Below are 17,370 nucleotides of genomic sequence, written 5' to 3'. Positions count from 1 at the left end.
GTTTCTGGTCACTTCTCATTAAAGCTTTGACTGTGGGAAAAGAAAAACAACTATTTAAATATGAGAAGTATAGCTGCTTTAGGAAGTGCACAGAAATAAAATCTGTTAGGCAACTAGTTTTTCTGTGGTTTTATATAGACATTGTATATACGTGTGAACTGTACATATGTGCATGTCGATAGATAGTGAATATTCTTTCTGCAAAAAAGGATTCTCATATTGACAAGAGAAATGCACAGAAGAGATTGGAGGAGTTCGCTTGGTGGAAGTGGAATATAATAGCACTTTGCTGGAAGACAACTGCTTTGTAGGAATTAAAGGCTAGAATTTAATGTAGGTGGTTCTTAGATAACCAGGGTTAGGTGGTGTTCTGGAAATACTATGATAAACTGTCTGATTTGGCTTCATTAGCGAACTCCATTACACATTTATCAAAGCTGCTAGATCTGTATTAGAGCATGGAATTATAGTTAGGAACTGATGCAAAAAAATGTCCTCCCTTGCTTGAGAGAAAAGGGTAGAGAGAAATATATGGTTTTGGAAGGAGCTGAAGTTTAATAGCCCAGATAAATACTGTTGCTTAATCAATTACAAAATAAACAGCTAAGTAAAAGCAGTAGGTAAGCTCTATGGTCTTGTCTTTTGGGTAATATTTGTAATTGCTCTGTTGAACACAAAGAACAGTCATAGTAGGTCAAACTCAACATTCATTTAGCCCAGTATGATGTCTCTAATAGGCAGTAGCCAATGCCTGTGGAAGAGCATGGCAGAGCATGTAGTTGTATTTTCCTGGCACGTTCTACCATCTTCAAGGATTTCTATATCCAGAATTGGTATGTTTCTGTTCAATAGCCCTATCTAGCTTTCCTTCTGTTTGATTGCTTTTTGAAACCACATCATAACATCACAAAATTCTGTGTCAAGGCATTGCACAAATAACGTGGTGTGAAGAACAAGCTTTGTTGGCTTTTTGCATTCCTACCTCCTGCTAGCTCCAGTTGTTACCCCCTAGTTCTTGTATGAAAAGAGGCAACAAATATTAATCCACTGATCCCCTCCATAACCTTTATGATTTTATGAACCTCTTCACATCTCTTCTGTCACCTTTTCTCCTGCTCTGCTCACTCCTTCCTTCTACAGAACCTTTCCATGTTTCTGATCTCCTTTGTCCCACTTCTTTATCCCTTTACTATTTCTGTTGTGTTCTTTCTGAGACAGGGAACTGCACGTTACTCATGATACATTCACCATGTGTTTATATGGTGACACAGTGATATTGTCTGGTTTACTCTCTATTCCAGTTCTAATAGCGTCTGATTTGGTTTTCTGTGTATGACTGAAGGTTACGCTGACATTTTAGCACCAAGATCTCCTTACTCTCTGTTTTTCAGAGCCCGTGGTTTTTGTGTATGTAAAATTAAATCTTTCCCTCACATATCTCCCTTTCATGTTTGTCAGTATTGACTTCTCATCCGGTATTTTATCTCCCAGTCTCCCAGTGCTGTAAGAACCATCTGCAGTTCATCATAATTGTGCCTCATTTTTGCTTCCCTGACTAAATTGTTAGCATTAGCAAACTTTGCCATCTTCTTTTGCTCACTTTCGCAGGTCATGCAGGAATATGTTGAACAACACAGGTCAAAACACCCATTTCTGTGCGGTTCTCAGGTGACTTTACCCTAATAGTACTCATCATTCATTCCTATCTTTATTTTTCTTATCTTGACCTGCTATTTATCCACTCATGGATCTTTTCTCTTGCTGTGGTAATTCAGTTTTTTAAAAGCCTTTGAAAGACATTTCCAAATGCCTGTAGGAAAATTGAGCAGTGTGTGTCACTTGAATCTTTCTTGTCCACATGTTTTTGGTACCTTAAGAAAAGACGACATTTGTGAAGCATAAGTTTGACTCCTACCCAATATACTGTATTTACTCAAGCCAACTAATTCTGGGCTTTTTATAAATTTATGGTTTCTTATAACAGTCTCTACCAATTTGTAAGGTATGGACATGGGATTTACTGGTCCACCGTTCCCTCCATCCTCCCAGACCTTTTTTTAATTGAGATCACACTTCTCTGGTACCAAGCTGTTTTAAGCAGGAGGTTACAAACTATTTAACTTTCTCACACTTGAATTTCTCTAGAACTTGGGTGTGAGTATCATCTGGGCCTGCTTGTGTGTGTCTTGTTGATTTGTTCGTTACCTTTTTGGCTGACATTTTTGTGTGAGTCAGATCTTTTGGTACATCCCTTGTAAAGCAGGGTGCTGGTATGGCAGCCTCTTTAAGCACCTCTGCAGTGTACTTGGATGCAAAAATAATTTCATTTATTCTTTATGACTTTACTTATTCTGAGTGTTCTTTTTACTTTTTGACCAGCTTTTGTACTGTTTGACAAGTTTTTACTTGGAGGACCACAGCTAATTTGTTCCTCAAATTAATTTTTTATCTGCATAACTCTGCTTTTACCTGTAAGTGTTAAGGTTTGTTTCTCTCTGTTTTCCCCATTTGGAGAGGTTTCTGACCTTTTAAGAATTTCCTCTTACCTCTAATAGCAAACATATATCTTTTAAATAGCAAAGAGAAATAACTTCTTCAATATGTTTTATATAATCACAGATGTGTGGCATCTCATCCCTTTCCTTCTGACTGGTTTGTCCTAATGAATATCCAAGGAGTTTTCTTTTATGTTTTGGTATGTTGCCTTCGGCCCCTGTTGATAAGTGATCTGCCAAAGCAAAGCGGATGGCATGATGAAATCAGTACTTTCACCTGCAAGCAAACTTTGTTTTCAGGGATGCCAGTTGTCAGACTGGTTAGGGATGCATCTGTGGTATAACCCTTCATTTCTGCCTCTGAAGTACAGTTAAGGGATTCAATAATCTCTTAAAGATCATTCAAATTCTATTATTACTTCTGTGATCTCCTCTCTTCTTGAATCTCTACACTTGTTTTTCCTTACAAGCCTCACTCCTGAATGTGGTTTTACCCAGTCTTTTCTGCTTTCTGCTGCTTCTTGTATCGTCCCTACTTTCCCCCCTCCTTATTTCATCACATTCTTCACCCTGCCTTTTATAGTTAGAGGAGGTTCCTAGTTGTATCTTGTCTGGCATTGACTCTCCTTCAAATCTACTAAATGATTTGCTAAATAATTGCTCTCCAACAACAGAGTTCAGCGTGTGCTTATGTAGAGTTCAGCGTGCGCTTATGTAGCCTAGATAGGAGGAAATAATAAGTGTCTTGAATAAACACTATCTGTTTAAGAAGTTAACCTTTACCTGGAGTGGAAAAATATGGCTATGGCACTTGAGCGAATAGGAAAAATAGAGCAGGCTTGTCACACTGTAGCTCATAGGACTGGAAATTTCCTGTGAATTAGCACTGTATTTAAAAAGACTTAATTTTTCCATGATGGCCTTGGAATATCGTTCTCATGATCCACTGGTAAGGAAGTGGAGTGACCATGCTGTGACAGAGATATTCCAGTGCCCCCTTCACAGACACCCGCTACCCTGGGACTGAGTAATCCCTGAGGGGAAAATGGAAGTTAAGAAAGCAGAAGCAGAATTTGCTATGATCTAAGACCACAAGCCTTCATCTGACTGAAGCAAATCTATTTATGTACATTGTGGAGAAGGTGAAGGAAGTGAAGTGTTTCTCTCTTAAACTGGCAAGCAGAAGGCTTTGTTTCAAAACAAGAGGTTCATTTTGCTATGTATGCTTTGGAACACTTAGACCTACTGTGTCTGTGCAATACACCTTTGTAAATTCCCAAACATCCATAGTGGAAACCTGTGAGAGAATAAATCCCAGAATCTTGATTTCCACATGATTCAAAAAAGTTGCTTGCATAGTTACTGGCCTTGGTCTATATGCACTGATTATGTCCAGTAGCTGTAATTTTTATCTGTAATTGTCAGTAAAGGTCCATGCATTTGGTAGCATGTATATTGTTGGAACCAAACTTACCATCTTTTGCAAAGTGATGACCCTACTTATGCTGTTGCTTTAAAATAAACATTAATTGCCAGCCTACATAATGATCTACAGTCCTGGCTCCACAGCAGTTCCCTAGAGCTCCCTTCCTTTTTATTTTGCCTTTAGTCAGGTTATTATATTTATGGTTGTTTTGTGATTTGGACAAATTTTCAAGATTCATTTCGCTTTATGGTAAGTTGGGTAGCAAAGTCATCTTAATTTTTACAACAGAGCTATGTTGAATTCTTGACTTCATTTATAAAATCAATTGATATCATAGTTTTTTGGAACTGGCACACAAATGTATAACCAAATGAAAACTTAATTTTTATTTCTGTTTGCTTTGGAGTAAAGCCACCTGTTATTTCTGCAATCAGCAAACCATTCAAAAACGTGTCTAAATATAACCATTTTTTTGTACCTTTCTCTGTGACTTGAATAAAAAATGGTAATAACTCCAACAAGAACTTCTGGAGTAAAAAGGCATTGTTAATAAAATACAGAAAACAGCTCTTGGACATGAGTGAATTTTAATGTTTAAACTTGAGATGTGTACTTAGTTTCACTAGTTCTACTACTTCTGTTTCCTGTTATGGTTTTGGTAGCACATGTTTTGTTTTGCTTTTAATTTTGGAGATGATTTTATGTCATGTAATATTATGAACTGAGCTGAAGGCAACAGTATTTCTTGAAAACTTGCATTTTGATGGCTGCCAGTGGCAGACCTCCAGCTCTCTTGATGCTTGATTACTGTCCTGTCCATCAGCCTGGCTGCACAGTCAGTGCATTGTGTAGACTGGCAGGTAGAAGTGGGCAAGTTTACTAAACTCCTTGTAGGTAAAACACAGCAAAAGGAGGTAGAGAGAAATACTAGAAGAGGAAGAGAGATTATGTGATGAATTTGGCACCCGGAATAAAAATTGCCAGCAGCATAATGGCATTGTGCACTGACTCCTTTGTACATTTTATGTGTTCAGCCAGTTACAGTAGCAGTAATTTAAGAACTATTGTCTTGCTGTTGTATAAACACTTCAGATGTTTGCTTGACATCACCAGTTTTGGAGATGTATAAAATGGAGAACTGTGTAGACATTGTGTTTCATATAAAAGCAAAATATTTGCTATAGGTAAAGCTGCCTAGTAAGGAAATTATAACCACATCCCAAAGAGCATACCATCAAGAAGCTTAGTTTAGAAACATGAATGCGTGCCAAGTATCGTTATGTGTATTTGAAGTGATAAAGAAATCCTGGAAGGTACCTTTTATCATTCTGCTGCTGTGCTTGTATAAGTTTTAGTGATGTTCGGGTTTGAATGGTGGTTTAGAAATACTGCTGCCTCCTGAATGCCTAATGCGTGCCATAATAGTCCTGATTTTCATTAGCTCCTGAGCCTTTGCCACTTGGAGCCTGGCCTTGTTGTGGGCCTGCCTGCTACAGCCTGATTCCAGCCATGCAACCAAAAGTTAGAGTGCTGGGAACTATTTGTCACTTCAATTGTTATTAATATCTTAGATCTGGAGAGAATGTTAATTTGTTTTAACAGTCATTTTCTCCTAACAGAGGTGTTGTAAAATGTCTAGCAGAGAATTAATCTCCTGTTACCCCATAGTTATCCCAAAGCAGGAGGCTGGGTTATTCTGCTCTGCGTGAGTGCTCGTGTATCTTTAGCCTGGTGAGGAATGCTGTGGAAGGGCCTATGAATAAATAGACAACGTGGTTTGCCTAATGGAAATATGTTTTTAATGCATTATATGTAGTAAAAATAGCAAAGAGGTTTAAATGTCTCGTGTTTGAGTTTACAAGGAGAAACTATAGAATTGTAGAATCATTTAGGTTGGAAAAGACCTTCAAGATCATCGAGTCCAACCATCATCCATGCCCACTAAACCATGTTATGGAGTACCCCGTCTACGCACTTTTTGAATACCTCCAGGGATGGTGACTCAACCACTTCCCTGGGCAGCCTATTCCAACGTCTGAAAAGAATGGGCTTTCAGTAGTTTCCACACTTTTACATTCAGCCCTTGTTAAACACAAGGTGTAGAGATGCAGGAGGAGGGTATAACTACCTGTAAAGGACCTAATGAGCACTCATATGGAATATGACCTAGATACATACCCACTATTGGAATTAATGTAACGATTTCTTAATTTAAGTTCCTTTTGTTAATTAGTACTAGTCATGTTGAATTAGATAGCTCCTGACAAGCGGAATTTAAAAAGAAAACAATTATATATAAAAAAAAGAAAGGTTGGCATCTTTGATTTTGTTCAGTTATAAATAAACAGCAAATCCTAGAGAGTTTGGAGAGTTATGGTAAATATCTTCTACACAGGAGATGAATTATTAGGGGTTCCATGAAGCCAACCAGCTGGCTGTGCTTGCATAGTCACAGGAGGACAAATTCTCTTGTCTGGCACCCAAAAGGGATTGTTGTAGGTGTTCAGTATTTTCAAAACAATTTTCATTGTGTCAAAACAAGTTGCAACAGGAACATAAAAATACAAAGGCATGCTACATATGTATGTATGCTCCGTGCAAAAATACCATATACTTCAAAAAGTGAATAATCAGATGACGTTGATAAAGCCTAGGAGAAGCTCTTTTATAATTCTAATATGGCTATGCTCTTGAAATAATTTATGTAACAAGATTTTATTGCAAGGTGTCAGCATAATAATACTAGTCTGGGAGGAATAGGTCAAAGACCTGAAGAAGCCTCAGGCTGTCCTTTACTCTGACCTACGCCCTTCTTAGTTCCTGTTTTCACCTGATTTAATTGGAAGATGGGAGAACATTGCTGTCCTAACTAATTCATGAAGATCAATTATCTCTGGACTAGATATTTTTCTGTCAGCATTCTGTGGATTTGAAGAAACTTGTAGATGTCTTGCAGCAGTTCCTTTAGGGTGCAGAAGGAAAGAAATATGGGATGCAAAATGATGCAAATCCTAGAGTTACAGCTCCTCTAAAAGAAATGGACAGCAGTTGGGGCAAATGCCTGGGATTCTTAGCTGTATCTAATACAGCTAAAAGGGGTACAATTCAGTCCTCACCTCAGTCCCGGGGTAAATAATAGCATTTGCAGAATACTCAAACTTACTGTTAATCTGCTGGACAATTCAGACAACAGAGGACTGCTGAAAAGGGTGTCCTAGCTACAGACCCGACTCCAGAAGACTTGAAAGGGTTACGTAGAACTATTCAGAGATCCCCATGACTACAGGAGTGCCTGCTTAAGTCAGATCTATTAGCTTGAAAAAGTTGAGGAAAAGAACCCCACATTTTCCTGTATGCCTTGCCTAGAATAGGAGAAAAGGGATGTATTTATCAAATATACTAGCTACTATGATTTTGAATACAATAAGGTTGTTCTATAATTAGAGGCTAATATTTTCAGAATTAAACCATAGTCACAGTAGATAACTAAAACATTTTACAAGAATGAATTAGAATATTTAAATAATGGGTAATATTTAAGAATAAAGTTTGCTTTCAAAGCCAATAGTAGGAAAAAAATGCAAGTACAATAACCTGAGTCTGTCTTCTGATGAGAGGTAACACAATACATGTGCCAGATGCGGTGATAGAAAGTAATGACAGCCCATGTGTCTTTGTGAAAAGATCAAGATTTTGGCTTAAGGGCTTTCATTTCCCAGTAAAAAATACACTGTATTAGTAATAGACATGTTGCTATACAGCTAACTATACTTGATGTGGACCATCAGGATTACTTCATCCCCCTTCTTTTCCTCAAATCATCTCTTGATGGAAAAGGCACTTGAAACTCCCACATCTTGAGCTGAAACATAAAACATATGAGTGCAAACAGGGCTAGCATGGATTAATTTGAGATCAGTGTGCTGAAAAACTTGGCACTCTTGAACTGAGAAGTTTAAGGGTCATCTATTTTGTGAATGACTTAGGAAGATGATTCATCACCCCATGATGAATGTCCTTGTCCCAGACACAAAAAGCAGAAATCTCATTGGTATAGCATTTTGTAAGCTTTTTTCCTTATGGAGTTTGAATCTCTATGTTCTGCTCTGAATTTCCCACATGAAGATTTTAAGAGAAATAGAAACACCTAGACAACTCTTCTAACTTTATTACACAGTAAGTGGTAACTAGAACACCATTGTATAGTTGGCTATAGCACCAGTCAAGCAAAAGCAATAGCAGAAAGCAAATGCGTTACAGCGTTAGAATGCTTTCACCATAAATATATGTGATGGTGTTTGATAGGAGATCGCAGCAGCTACATAATTTAAAATCTTTTGCAGATTTTCAGCATAGGAATCTGAAGGCAAAAAGTATTATCAAATGGTCAATGAAGATTTTCTACCAACTACATTTTAAAAACCCAGCACCAAGTTATACTGGAAAAAACATTACAATTAGAACGAAATTTCACAAAAGCATGTGAATTCTGAGTCAAGTATGTTTTAAGCACTGCAAACCCACACCCTAGGATTTTGACATATATGGGCTTCTGGAGACCTTGTACCACAGTCAGTGTTTTATATCACTAGAAAACATGTAAACAACGAGCGATCCAATTCTACCTTCTTTTAGATACTTACCATTTGCAATAGCAAGACTTTCTTTTCACTGGATAATAAGGTGAATGAAAGATAAGTGCTTTACTGTCAGCAGATGTCCTTGAGCGTAGCACCTGAAATACAATGTACTGTTATCAAGTGTATGTAGTGGTTAACTACAGCAAAATGTGGGGTTTTTTCTGGAGTGGTGAAGAAAAATTTCCATAGAAACCCCATAACTTGCTACCTTGACCTTGGAAAATGACCATTTGAGGGAACAAATCAAATAGACAAAACCCAATAGATTCTTACAGTAAGATACTCAACAAAGAGTTAGATGTATGCCTGTATGAGTATCAAGATTGGCACCCACTCTAAGCTGAAAAGAAAACAACTCTTTAAACACTGTTTAAGCTAAGATATAAACCATTACAAGAGGGATGCAGAGCCATTGTACTCAACACTCACACAAAGAATATCTGTGGACTTTGTACAGACCAGTTTCTCTGTACTTGAAGAAGCATTTTATGCGGTTCTTGTGAGCTTGGTGTAAGGTCAGTGTGACACAGACCAATCAAGAACATGGTAAAGCAGGAGAAAGAAGGAACTCTGCGTTTCCCAGAAAGGAGAAAAAGCATTGATCAAAAACTGATTTCTGCCATATGACACAGCCTAGAGAAACCCTAGGTCAGGTTAGCTTTCTGCATCTTCAGTGTAATTCAACAGGTACCCAAATTACTGAATTTTTTTTAATAACAGTTTTCAAGCTGAAAAGCATACCTAGTGGATGTAAATAATAATTTCAAAACACTTCTGAGCTACTTGAAAGTATCATGTGGCAAAGTGTCTGAAACAAAAAAAATTGAGATATTTTTATGTGAATTCCTGTGGTGTAGCACAGATGAAAGTTATTGAGGGTGTAGATTTGTGTGAATAGGGTATGAGAAAAGAATCTTTATCCAAAGTCCATGTTTACATTCCCTGTTTCTCTGTGCATGTATGTACAGGTTGCTGGAGTATGAGTGTTTCTATCAATTTAAAACCTTTCTAAAAGGAATAGTATTCCATGTGATGGAGGTCCTTACCATCCAGTCTGTAACAGAGTATTATCCTTTAGAAAATTTTATATTTCTTTTAAAGTTATTTCTTGTAATCCATTGTGACGTATGTCCATGTCATGGTTGTATTTGTGTGGAAACATGTATGCTTTGACCTCAATACCAGTTGGTTGATAGATGAAACTTACTCACTCAGCCAGTAATTGGTGCTTATTCTTTTCTTCCTTACTGGTAAACTCTGCAGGGGAGAAAAAATGTCAGAATTTCCGTTTCACAGGAAATTCAAATATTTTAACATATGGTTTTGTCCCAAAAATTCAGATGAAAGGAAAAAGTTCTGAAAAAAATTTTGCTTTGAACATGTGAAAAAAATGCAGCTAATATGACACTATCATGCATCTGCCAGCAGTAGCACAACGCCTCCTGGAAGCAAGAATTTTCATGGTTTATCCCATCATTCTTCATGGACTGGGTCCTTTGAAGAGGCTACTTCTGCTCTTATGTTTATATTTACGACTGGGGCCTTGTCTGTGTGACTAGATACGTCGTCTCTGAGATGTTGGATCGCAGATAAGGAGGTTAATATCAAACTCACTGTTTATGCTCAGTTCTACAAACCAGTACATCTCTTCTCAGATCAAGCCAAACTGAAGTACCTCATTCTTTTCCTTCTTTTCCTCATAAAAACTCAGTGTTTTTTCCACAGAAATGCAAGCAAATGGGTAAAAATGTAATTTTCCATTGAAACAGTCACATGATTTTAAAAAAAAAAAAAATTCCAGCAAGCTCTAATAATGAGTAATGTCTTTGCTGCCTGTTCTACTCCATATATACTCAAAATAAGTCTTGTTGCTTTTATACACTAAACACTTGCCATTCCCTCCCTATATGCAGTGTTCATTAATATCGAAGCAGTTTAACCTCCCTTCTCCTACTTCCTCATCTTTCCTCTTTGGTCTATTACATGTGCTGTAGCTGATACAGTCCTATCAACTATACTGTGCTTTTGGATCTCTTTGCAGGATCTTTTTTGTTTTAGTTTGGAGTTGGGGGGTGATTTATTTTTTGTGTGTGTGTGATGAACCATAATTTTCCAAATGTTTTTTTCCAAAATGTCTTTAATCTCAGATACCTAGGATGTGTGGGAGAGGGGCAGAAATGGAGGAACATATCCTGGGTAAATATGTGGTACTACATTTGCTTCAGTCTGGACAAGACCACAAATGATAAGGGCAAACTTCAGCATGTACTTTAAAGTATGGAAAGAAAAAAGTAGACATTTACAAATTATGAAGTACTAATGGAATTTTTCATAGTGAATGGAACATCGCCAAGAGGTTCATATGAACTACCAGTGAAATAACATCCTCTTTGAAATAGTACATCTGATCAGAATGTAGGGAGGTGTTAGATTTAGTTTTGCAGCAAAGGATACAAGCTCTACTGCAGACATCAGTGAAAAGAAAGGATGCAACTGTAGATAAAGATGGTGTGGGAGGGTGTATGTGGTATCAGAAGCATTCGTTCTGAAATTTACCTAACAGAAAAGTCATTGAAATATAATGCTGTAAGTGTGGTTTTAATACAAAGCACAGAAATTCTATAAAGTTCAAAAGAGGAAGAAAACATAGGAAAATGCTTCTGCTTATATGCCATTTAATGTGATTAAGAATTTTTGCAATTTAGGAAGAGGGAAGTTTTAAGTAACATTTATCAAGTCAGTAAGAAGAGCATGTGCATGGAAGAGAGTCTGCAGAGAAGCTATCAAAGGGGAAGGAAGAAACTACTTAAAATAAGCAAGCAGAGGAAATGTAATTAAATGTTAGGACAGATAATGCAAGGAGAAATAAAAGGATCCTGGCATTGACAATGTGCAAGTGATATTCCTTGAGCTAGCAAAATGATGTAGAGCTGACTGGGATATAAAGAGGCTACTGTTTCAAAGGTATGCTATAAAAACACAAATACAAAAGTGGCATTCAACTGTTAAGATCAGATGACAGGTGTACCTTCTCAGCTGGTTTATGTATGCGTATGTGCCAGGATGAACAATCACTTCTGTGGCATGATTATGAGGGCTGCTTTCTGAATTTTGATTCAATAAATCAAAGTGTATTCTGTAAATACACAGCACAATCTGTGTATGCTACAAAATGTGTGTGCTGGTTGTCCTTTTCTTTTCCATTTCTGGGCTCAGCTTCTCAGTACAGAAATGCTTTTACTTTCCGTTGTTCTTTTAAACTTTGGATGGTATCTCATGTGTTTTTACAGCTTCTGTACAAAAGTTGACTGCAGCTATCTGTTAATTAAATTGCTAGGCACAACTTCACAAGAGAGGGGAGCATTCTCTTTTGTGATCTTGCAACTTTTTTAGATGTGAGGGGGTATGATTAGTGTTCAGTGATTGCCAAAGCTTCTACCCAAATTATGAAACACATACCATGATTATGGAGATGATCAGCATATGTTTGCTTCAGGAGGTATACCACTAGAGAGATGGGTAACAATGTGAACATAACTGTAGCTATTCTCACTTCAGTTTTGGCTGGTTTGGGGGGTTGGGGGTTTTTTTGGTAGGGAGAACAGGAGGAGGTTCTCCTTGCATAGAAATTTATAAAGATCAGTAATAAGAACAGAAAACAAAATGTTTAAAAAAAAAAATAAGAGAAAGTGAAAGTTTGGTGCAGAAAGTAGTAGGCAGAAACCAAAGGCAGAATGATGAAGCAGCTTCTAATATAACTTGCAAATAAAGGGTATAATTGGGATACATAAAATATGTTTAGTACGCAGTTGAGTATTTCAGTGCAATAAACTCAAAGGTAGAGTTCGCACTCAATTTTGGATCCTTAGATCAGCTCATTTTACAGATTTATGAGTCATTTGATTCTTTGTAAAGAAGACAGACTAAGATCCAAAATATACAAAGCACATCTTAACTTATAGAATAATGTTCTCACTTTCAAAGTCTAATAAAAGGAATTACAATTCATCCAAGGTGTTAGTATTTATTTGCTACATCTTATGTAAAGTACTGCCATCAACAGTGACTCTGTATCACATCAAGGTTTCTGTAAGGAGACAGATAAAGAGCTTATCTCCTGCACATATTCTGACTTCTCTTCATTATTTTCCTGCTCCATTGACTTGTCTGTCTTTGGGCCTTTGGTACCACATGTGAAGCTTTCTTCAGCGGGGGGGGGGGGCGGGGGAACTTTTTATCCCAGAAACATGGTGAACATCAACTGCATCAAGAAGTCCCAGTTATAAAATGCTGCAGGCAGTGACGTAGCCACACTTGTGGGCCATCTAAGTGTTTCTCACTTCTACAGCCATTCAAAGATTTATTTTCAGTGCATAATACAGTTTACCTCTGGAGCTTTGCATTGGATAAAATATGGCTGGTCCATCAGGCTCTTCTGACAGTGTCAAGTTACTGATGTTGACCGCATTAAGAGGTCAGCGGTGAGGACACTGAAGAAAGAAGTACGGCTGGGTTTAGAAAGCTGAAGTGTATGGATCTGCTGCATACTAAAAACTTGTAAGAAAAACACTACCCATTTATGAGATCTAGTAACGGATTGAGCATGGTAACATTATGCTTCTCTGTTAAAACTTTGGCTGTATAGATGCACACACCATGTTCTAAGTTTACTCCTTCCTAACCATGCATTTTCTTTTTTTCACTAGGGCATATTTCAAAACGTTTGTCCCTCAGTTCCAGGAGGCAGCATTTGCTAATGGGAAGCTTTAGGCAGCCTTGGGCATGGAGATAATACTGGACAGATCCTTCAGTCTGCGTGTGTCAGCCCACAAGAAGAATGCCTGGAAATGGGTTGGACTGTCTTGATAGGTGCTTTCTTGCCTCTGAAATGGTTTTGGTAGCTTCATTTTTTGTCAGATTTCTGAAATGGAGACCTCACTGGCATGCTTAAAACTGAATATTTGATATTCGTCCTGTCCCTTTGCCTTTGCCACCACCATTCCTTTATATATCTACTGGATTAAATTTAAAAGGGCGTGTTTTGATGTGATAACATTTTCTTGTGCCAACAACGTCCTCTATGTTATGCCTTGTTTCCTTGTCTTCAGATGGTGTAAATTGGATTTATTTTTTTTTCCCCATGGAAATACAATCTAATTTGTATATTTAGTTAATATTTTCAGCTTATCCTAAAAAAAATATAAAACTGTCGTATGTACCAGGAATGCCTAATGGACTGTACAGTGTCATATTCTGCCTTGGAGGTTTGTGTCTTGCTGTGGTTGTTACTCTCACAGGTATGGATATGAGTTGCACAGTTCAGTTCTCAGTGCCTTTCAAGTTGGTCTGATATTAGTGTGGCAGGGTGTTGGAGATTTTTTTTTTAATATTTCAGTTGAAAGCTCATCTTTTATGAAATGCTATGCTTTTATGCTTTGTTTTTATTTCCAGTTGTACAATTCTGGTGTTTTTCTAACGAGCTCCCCTTGCCATTATGAAAAAGTTCTACTTCTTTAGTACCAATATAACAAGAATATATGTGTTAGTACCAATATAACAAATATGGTACTAATATATTAGTACCAATGTAATGAAATAAAGCTCTTTCATAGATGTGTAATTTTTCCAGGTAAGATAAATACTGCTAAGAAGCAAACTTTCAACAAAGGAATGAATGATGTCTTGGAAAACAACTGATGAAAGAATGTAGGGCTATAGGTATTTAGCTTAATGCTTAAGTTCAACATGTCTTCTCAGAAATAATTTTAAGTGTATATAAGTGGAAATATTACATTCCCTAATTCTGAAATGCCAAATGCAAAATCCCACCTATTCATCCTTTCTTTCATGCTTGTGTCAGGCGCACCATTTGGGGCTAAGTGTCATGATGTCACTTCCCAAATTAATTTGTAAATAGACCAGGGTACTTTCCAGTAAGGAATAAAATTAACAGTGTATGTTGCTTATAAATGGCATATGGAAAATGTGCCCTACTTCTGCTAAATATAAGGAACTAAATGAATAGTATGCAGATGATACAGTGGCACTGGAAGACATTTAATTTGAAATTATTCACTATAGCACCACTACCTGCATATGCAATGAAATATCATCAAGTTACTTGATTGGCAGTATTCTCCTACCCTTTCTAAAATTTGTTATTTTAGATTAAAAATAGTGCTTTCCATGGGAATGTCCACCTAGAAAATGTGGATGGGTTTTGAGCAGTGAAGCTTAATAATTAAGAATTATGCAAATAATTTGCCTCTAGAAACAACAGGTATTTTTAGCTAGTTGATAGGCAAAATTTTGTTTTATGTTTAATACTGAAGGTCTTGGCTGGAAATTAAGCTGCAAACAAAATCAGAAGCCTTATTGCAACTCTACAGAGGAGGGGGCATATTTTGTCCTGTGACCCATCCCCTTGTGACTCTTGCTGCATTATCTGAGGGCTGTAAACAGCTCCAAAGGTCTGAGCCCAATTTCCATTGATGGAGGCATTGCATTAGGCTTTTGCATGCAAACCAAGACTTAACAGCAGATGTGAAGGATAATGGTTTTATGTGAATAGCAAAGCCACACACACATATTCAACTCTTGTGAATGGGGTGGGAGAAGGATGGCTAATGAAAAACATTTGTTCTCATAGTGTTCAAAATCTTATAGAAACAATCTCTAGCCATCTTCAAAAGGTAAAAACCAAACACTCAAGTTGCATCAGTAGATTCCTGGAGTCTTACGTTTTGTACCCTTGTGTTTGATTCAGTGTTGTAGTGATTGCCTCAGGACATAGTGTTTGCTTTATATACCTGATTGTCCAAGTGGCACCGGTTGGGTTTTTTTTATCTTTTCAGAAGTTACCATGATTCAAAGGCTAGCAATTGCAATATGTTTCGAGAAGAGGTCCAATCTTCATAATTAATAAGCATTTTCAACCAAAAATGCATTACCTCAGTCCTAGTAATTTTGGACAAAGGACTGCTTTATTATTGAAGGACTAAGAGTTTTAGAAGCCATGTAAGAAAAGTCTTTGAGGATATAGAAAGCCTAAACCAGCAATTCCTTATATTGAATTCAGTAGTTTCACCAACTTTTCACTAGCATATATGGAAATGAAGCAATGGTTTCAGTCTAGTTTTACATCATGCTACAGCTGATAGTATTTTGAAAAAAAGAAAAGAAAAAGGTAGAGACGTTTAGAAACCAAATTGTTTGTGTTTAAGATAAAGTCTGCAAGCCTATCAAATTTTAGATTAGAAGAAAAGGCATTTTTCTTAATGAACATTTTCTTTTTTTCAAAGCCACCTTGTACTCTTTGACCTGCACAGTATTTTATAGAGCCCTTCCTGATAGTTCTCAGAAGAAGGTATTGGGGGTGTTAGCACTACAAATGGGGTACTGGAAGGAGAAACATGGAAACAAGTGAACTCTTCTCTCCAGAAGGAGGATCACCATATAAATACTACATTGGAAAAGAGAGTTAGTTTGAATATTTTTATATCAAATCAAGTATTTGTTGAAGGCATTTAATTTAGTCACAAAAGTTGTAATCTAGTAAGTTGGAGTCATTTCTCTTATCTCCTGTTTTGTGATAATATCCGTTGTGGCCAGTTTAATGGCAATGAGACTTTCAGCGCTTTCTTTCCTATTACACAATATATGCAATTGAAAGGAGCAGTCAGACCTAGGCTAGTTCCTTTGGTTTATGAGAACCACAAAACATAGGGGAAAAACAGCAGTGCTACAAACATATCAAAAAGTCTAAATTCTACTCTGTCATAATTTTGATTGAAAGAATACAGTAAGTCTCTAGTTACTATGCGCCATTAATGCACAATTTTCCGAAAGTCCTTAAAGTGCAAAATTACAGTCAAGCCTTTATTCATCTGCATATGTAATCCACTGTGCTAGAAGCAATACCAAATCTTTCAGATTCAAATTTAGACTTTCTGTGAAGTTGCTGGAGAGACTGGACAAACAGCTGGAAGAATAAATAAAAGTTAACTATATCATACGTAGTTTAGCCTTCATTGATCTTTCTGTTGTACTAGTCATTGCTTTGTTGATCAACATGTTTCGTTTGCTGAATCAGCAGCAGTTTTGGTATCATCAGTATCCTTGAACATCCTCCTATTCATAGACAGAGCAGACCTGAGTCAGTTTTTGAGAAGAAATCATTGCTAGAATTAGCACGGATCTTCTACGCATTGTTAGACCCTCACTAGGCATGTTTCTCTGTGTGTTTCCTTTCTCATCCTGTCTGGCACTTGCAGCAGTAAGCATCTTTGGTGAATCAGCTGAAGACAGGATTTAGCAATGAAGTGCAGTACCTTAAGTGTAATTTTACACAGAGACTTCTTACCTAAGAAAGAGGAGAATAAGTCTGAGTAGTCTCCATCGAGCAGTGTCCCCTAATACAAGGCTGGGGGTTTAGCAGAGGTCAAAAACCTGTCTAAGTAGTGAGTAGGGACTGCTGCTTAGACATCCTTCTATGTCAGTACCCTTAACAACCAGAGGAGCAGCAGGTGGTAGAAGCCCCTAGTAGCATGTGAGGGTCACGCCTAGAGGTCTAAAATACGTTTCTAATACCATGTATACACAGCAGCGATCCATGGAGATGAAGGGGTAAGTCCTCTGTCAGTGGAGAAGGAGAGTTTCTCACCTTTGCAGCTTTGTGAGAAAGGCGTGCTGCAAGGAGGTAAAAAGCTTTGGACATGGCTTCTGACGATGACTGTTAATTACAGGGTGCTGTCCCTGCCCTGTGAAGCAAATGAAGTCTGTGACCAAACTGACTGCCAGTGAACGCTCT

General features: G+C 37.4%; 1 protein-coding gene across 2 annotated transcripts in view; it reads left to right on the top strand.

Annotated features, from left to right (window-relative positions):
- The window catches only part of BABAM2 (BRISC and BRCA1 A complex member 2), a 179,944-nt gene extending 163,365 nt beyond the window's left edge, over positions 1 to 16,579 (top strand). For both annotated transcript variants that reach the window (XM_069800335.1, XM_069800336.1), the window contains exon 12: positions 13,268 to 16,579. In XM_069800335.1, the coding sequence (XP_069656436.1) occupies positions 13,268 to 13,331 (64 nt within the window). In that variant the 3' untranslated portion in view covers positions 13,332 to 16,579. The remainder of the gene's footprint in view (positions 1 to 13,267) is intronic.
- Positions 16,580 to 17,370: the final 791 nt, after the last annotated feature.

Source organism: Haliaeetus albicilla, chromosome 13 (genome assembly GCF_947461875.1).
Source record: "Haliaeetus albicilla chromosome 13, bHalAlb1.1, whole genome shotgun sequence".
Taxonomy (NCBI): Eukaryota; Metazoa; Chordata; class Aves; order Accipitriformes; family Accipitridae; genus Haliaeetus; species Haliaeetus albicilla.
The sequence above is the reverse complement of the archived record's forward strand: the minus strand, read 5'-3'. Positions and strand labels throughout refer to the sequence as shown.